The following is a 6,212-nucleotide window of genomic DNA, read 5'->3' on the forward strand; positions in this document are numbered from 1 at the left end:
GGTGGAGATCAAAGAGCTAATGAAACTAACACTCTGACTGCCCAAGAGTGATGCTCAAGCACTCTGACAAAAGCTTTATCTTGTGACACAAACACAATAAAAAGAAATCTAGGATAGGTGGCACAGAGATTAATATTAACCAACCTTATCTTACAGCTACTCACTTTCTTGGCAGAAAATTAAAACACTAAATGATTGCTAAGCTGGTAGAGGTTAGCAATCTTCTGAGGACTTAATTACCACCTCTATTACTACAGCTTCTTCTTTAGAAAGCTCTTCAAGATCATGTCTGATCTAACTCATTTTAAGTTAAAAGAGTATGAGTAAAAATAGCTTTCCTACCCTTAAGTGGAAGTTGTAGCGATTCATCTTTGCTGCCCCCTCAGTAAAAAGAACTAAATAGATTTTTATGAGCAAGTTCAGTACAAGCTAGTCTCACATCTTTTTTTAATGCTGTTGCTGTAGAAACAGATTTACACTATTATGTCATTTATGATCAAGAACTAATTGAGAGGTTCTGTAGCCTTTAAAGTAGTTGTAAAACTTGTTTGAGCTCAGTTATTGCAAAAGCTTGTAAATTATGTCAATTTGTGTTGCAGGCAGTTATCTTCTGTGACTGAGAACTAATTGGCCTTGACATTATTTACAAATCTTCATGATAATCAACCTTAGAAGTTATTTTGCTACTTCTTTTAAAAGACTACAATAAAAAACAAATTTAATGATCAATTTTTATGGTCTTTCCTTTATTTACTCTGTAGGTAAGACTTCACACCTGTTGATGTTCCACCGGCATCAAAAATGCTGGAAGCACCAGCAGAGCTAGCTTTACTCTTCTCCTACTCCTGTTATCTAGTATTCCTACATGCTACGTAAATATTTTATACTAATTCTCTCCGTTGCTGCTTTCCACCTCAAGCTCAAGCCCTTACAGACACAGCACTTGCTCGAATTAGATTGTGCGTCTTCCTGTAGTTCATTGTAAAGCTTATGCTTGTCAACATCTTTAACCCAAAAGCAGGGTTCTGATGGAAGAGTCTACAAACACAAACCTCTGTTCCAAAGTCACTGCTGTGCCCAGCACATGCTCCACATCCAGACAGCTTGGCTCATCACATCAGGCACGCTGATGAATTTGCTAAAGGTCACATGCTTGCACAACAGAAACAGGCAGTTCTCCCTAACGTTTTCTATTTTTGATGCTTCCTCTTATGTTGTTGCTCTTTAAATAATTCCATCTAGACACAATCTAAGTGCTTGGTTTAAAAATTACAGCACCAAGTTAAAAATATAGTCCAGCCAGAGATGCCTCACTGTTACACAAAGGTAGAGAAACGACAAAGGGATTTTTATCCAGCCACCCCCAAAATTTCAGGCTATGGACAAATAATTCGGGCAGAGAGCATAAAAGGACAACAGAAAAAGATGAACCAAACATACCCACCGAGGGAAGGACAGGAGAGTAAGCTACAGCAGCTGACTGCCAGCACCGCTATCTAGCAACAAACAAACATACACAAAAATAAAAAGCCATTGGTATGTATCTGCATTAATAGACTTTTGTTTATAAACATTGAAAAGTTTTTATTTTTTAGATAAATAGGATGGTGATTTTTAAAGTTAGGAAACTACACAACTTAAAAGCTCTGACTCTCAAAGATACTACAAGTCAGAGTTTATATTTTATTCTTACTCCAGCATATTAAGATGGCAGTTTCTTCCTTTTCATATTGCACTTAGAACTTAAGACCTTCTTGTAAAGGCTACATTGTTTGCAGGTCCTAGCACCAATGCTGACATTAGAAACCAGTGTCTCCAAATACCTCCAAATGCATACAGAAAGTTTCAGGTATTGTAACTGCCATACTTAAACATAGCAACACTGAAAAAAAGCGTTCTCTTTCCAAAGCAAGAGAAAGCAGATATTCTCCAGGATTCCCTTGAAGTAGTCAGAAATGGATTAGCATTTGTGATGATTAGATACTGACAATCACATACAATTGAAATTATAACCAAGGAGTTTAGTTCATCATTGTTTTGGGCCTACTGCTTTTGAAGAGTGAATTTTGCACTGTTTTCATGTTTGGAAGGTTATTTCCATCATAGCTGGCTCAAAAATGTAGTTATTCTAAGAAGAAACAAAAAAGGACAAGAAAGAACAGATTCGATATTATCCAAAATACACAATCAAGTAGTTCGAATTAAAAACCATAGCACTGAAAAACAGAGTTGAAACTATAGCAGGAAATTCTAATGGAATTTCAGTATGACTGAAGAAATTTGCATTCATTGCATGAATGAGAAGAAGGTATCTTACTTTTCAGATTTCTGGAAGAAACATGATTACCTGTCTTACAACCTGTCTGTAGCACACACACACACCCCCCGCCCCAACCTAATACCAGTTAACTGTCCCAAATACAAAGTTTCTCCTAGCATATCAGTGCTCCCTGAACACACTTTTGCATCATGTCTGGACTGACATTAGAATGGTAGTAAATTCCAATCACTCGTAACTTTAATCAAAGTAGATTTGTATAGATAGAAGAAAACACAAATGAAGTTTTGTGCAGACCACAGGCCAACACCAGCATAAGCTGCTTTTGACATCATAGGAAAAAGTTTAAAACACCAACCCTCAGGCCTATGCCACTCCTCACTACCTACCTACTACAACATGGTAATGCTGCAGTCACTGGAAAACAGTATGCTACCATGGGAAAAAAAAAAAAAAAAGTACCTTTCTTCCTTTAAAGGTTCACACAAACTTTATTCTTTGCTTCCTGTATTTATATCTAAACTTACTTTTAAAAAAATCATTAAAACTAGTACTGATGTAGGTATTACTTCAAAAAAAAAAGAAAAAGCAAAGAACTGTGTTAAGTGCCGTTTTTATAATCGTGTTCTGATTTTTCTTTTCACATTTACCACAAAAGTAGTATCTTCTCATTGATTTTACTCCAAGGGAAAACATTGGAAATCAGGTTTTTTGCACAGAGGAGTAAAGTCACAGACCAGAAACTTATTCCCCCACAGGATGTTTCAGATGGAGTGCTGCAATTTTGCATCATTAAGGCAAAATGAGGAATACTTCCATCAAGTGTCACACAGGACTCTCCCACTCTGGCCATTCTGATAGACCCATATTTAAAAACCTTTGTAGTTAACTTTTTTTTTTAAATAGAAAACAGTCACTCTCTTCATTGCTTAACAGTTTGAAAGAAAAGGCTCTTTCAAGCCTTCACTCAGAACTTCAGTCTTATGATTAGATCAGGCATATGCAATTGCTTCAAAACAGCTACGGAAACTAGAAATTGAGCTAAGTGTCAATCAGTTGTAGTCTACTGATCTGATTAGAGGCCTTCACAAATGTTTGATGACGATTGCAAATAACAGCCAAGCAGATAGGAATGATGCAATACCCAACAGTTTTGGGGTCAGCTCTCGTACAGGAATAGAGAAACAAGAACATCTGTAAATACGGTATTAAAAATATTATAGTCCACAGCCAAAAAGGCAAGGATAGCAGTCGTACTTTTAAGGAGTGCGTCCATGTGGTTCCTTCCTGTGGTTCCTTAGGGTGTTGCTGAATGTGCTCCAGTGCTAGTTTGTTGTAAGTCTCATTGATTTCAAAGACATAATAAAAAGCTGCAGCACTCGCTAACAAGTACAACCCCACACCAATCCATCCCATCCTCTGGCGGAAGTTCATCATTCTCCATGCTCTGCACCTGGAACAAAAGGCAACATATACATTCAGTACAGTTTGGCGAAAGAAGGGACACAGATGAAGCTTGGTGTTTGTAAGTTAACTTTTATAACTTTCCATTATGCATTAGTAAAAAGAGCACACACACATTTTTGAAGACCCAAGTTCTCTCTACATCAGAGAAAACCATACTATTAGCCTGTTGTTGGCATAGTGGTAATTACATACAATGCTCCAGCAGTGGCTCTGGCTAGGTTAGGGCCTGCTAGCTATCGAGTTATACCAGGCTATAGTCAAGTACTGTGTGAACAAAACAAATTACGAATTAGGTAAGTTACCCTATCTGCCCTCGGTGTCTCTTGCCGCAGGATGAGGATAATAAAAGACTTTTTATAAACACAGAAAGTTTGTAAAGTTCTTTGAAATCCGTGAGACAAAGATGCTACTAGCCAGCCAATAACAGGAGCATCACTGCTTGTCTGTGGTGTAGCAACACTCAGTTTTATTAAGCTCTAGCTAAGTGCCCATCTATGAACCATATAAACAGATGTTTTTGATTTGAACGTGAGAAGGTAAGTACTGAAGGTATGCATTTGTACACATGAAGATACTAGAAGCATGTTACTTGCACCTAACTGTATTTCTGCTCTACCTGTGTCAACAGTTGCAGTATGCCTTCTGGAGGAAAAGAGACCAACATCTGTACTAGCAACTGACTCAGTGCAGAACAAACCAGACACCAATCAAATGGCATTTTTCAGAAGTACAAATTACTGAAGCACCACAGACACTACTGGGCTTGATTTCAGCTGCTTTAAGATCTCCAGCTAGCTGTACGGGTGTAGGTGACCTGAAACACTCTTCCAACTAGTCACAAACACTGTAGCTGAAGCGCTTCCACTCACACCAAGAAGTAATCACCAACTTCACTCAAAATAGCCCTTGGGCAGGGCAGAGAGAACCGCTGCATCACTGCAGCTGGTTAGTTCTTCTAACAAATACGCTTTTTCAGATGGTTGCAGTTTTACCTTTCCTACCTTTTTTAACAGAGGGGCAAAATTAATTTATGCAATACTATTTTAAGAAGCTATTTCAGGCTTTAAAAATACTAGGCAGAAATGCCTATTTAACGCATACAGAACAATAATTATTAAGTATCAGAGAGAGAACCATAATTGATAAAAAACATCCCTACACCTTTCTAAATCCCCCTTCCTGAGGCCAAACTAATCTGTGTTATTAGCAATCTCAAAAGGCTTCCTGATTTTCCACATCTGAAGGATATCCTCAATCCTGACCTGACAGAATGTGATCAGGATAGCCCTGCAGAAGTGGTTCCGGCCCTCACACTGCTGCATTTACGGTGGCTAAGAGTCAAACATATAGTGACAGTAAATACTTGAGAATTCCATTAATTATGCCTGTGTCAGTTATTTGTTGTTTAGCTTATCCTTCCATATCACATAACAGTATGTTTCCCTTTAATACACTGGCTTAATACTTTTAGTAGGACAATGGAAATACTTGTGTAAGAAGCTGTTGATCCAGTGGGTAAGGTTTCCAGACGCCGTGTTTACCCAATGGCTAAGTCACTGTCTGTTCTTTCCAGTACTTGGGCATTTTAGAGATGGCTAACAAGTAGTCGCCTTCAAATAAAATAAAACTTCAAAAGGAATGCACATGTTGAAAGTACAAACACTATTACAAACCACAGCAGATTTAAGACTATAAACATTAGTTGTTTTCTCTCCTGCCCTTGCTAGGCAGCAGCAGCCAGAAGAGGAGCCTCAGCTCCGGGTTACACCGAAAGAGGCCGAGATAACGCAGAGAGATTTCTCGTTACTTTCCGTCTCAAGACACTATTTTTACTGGCAGCTCTCGGAAATACCCGCAACGGTCGTCAGAGTCATTCACCCCCGTTCCGCGGGTGCTTCGGGGCTCTCCCCCCGCAGCAGGGCGCGCAAAACGGCTGCCGACGTCGCCCACAGCCCCCAGTCCCCCAAGCGCCGGACCCGCGCTCCGCTGCGAGACGAGCTCCGCCGCAACGCGACGGCTCCTTCACGGACGCCGGCAGCCCCTTACCTCCCTCTGGTGGAGAAGGAGGGAGCGGGAGGGCGACGGCAAGCGGCCCGCTCCCCTCAGCCCGCGCCGCCGCGCCGGGACGCGGAGGGGCCCACCGGCCCGCCGCGCCGCTGCCGGCCCGCTGCCATCGCCGCCCGGCCACCGCTCCGGAACCGCGGCACTTCCGGCATGGGGAGAACTACTTCCGGTGCGCGCCGTCTGCATCCGAGCCGGGGCGGGGCTGCGCCGGGGCGGGTTGGCCGGCAGCCATCTTGGCTCGGGCCCGCGCCCCTCTGTGGCGTGGTTGGCCTCGCCCAAAATGGCGGCGGCGGCTCCGCGGCGCTGTTCGTCACCCTTATTCACCCTCCGGCTACTGGCGGCACGGCTGTGGCTGCCGGTCCCCAGCCGCCGTCGCTTGAGCGCTAGTGCTGCTTCGTGTGGT

The 6,212-nt window shown here is 41.9% G+C and overlaps 1 protein-coding gene across 1 annotated transcript; it reads right to left on the minus strand.

Moving 5' to 3' along the window:
• Window positions 1-2,513: 2,513 nt before the first annotated feature.
• Window positions 2,514-5,954, minus strand: TMEM251 (transmembrane protein 251). Its single transcript, XM_040599833.1, has 2 exons — window positions 5,792-5,954; window positions 2,514-3,731 (listed from the first exon to the last, which is right to left on the minus strand). Exon 2 carries the CDS (start codon window positions 3,713-3,715, stop codon window positions 3,320-3,322), a length of 396 nt encoding a protein of 131 aa, XP_040455767.1. The 5' UTR covers window positions 3,716-3,731; window positions 5,792-5,954; the 3' UTR covers window positions 2,514-3,319.
• Window positions 5,955-6,212: the final 258 nt, after the last annotated feature.

The sequence above is a fragment of the Falco naumanni genome, chromosome 7 (assembly GCF_017639655.2).
Source record: "Falco naumanni isolate bFalNau1 chromosome 7, bFalNau1.pat, whole genome shotgun sequence".
In the NCBI taxonomy this organism is placed as follows: domain Eukaryota; kingdom Metazoa; phylum Chordata; class Aves; order Falconiformes; family Falconidae; genus Falco; species Falco naumanni.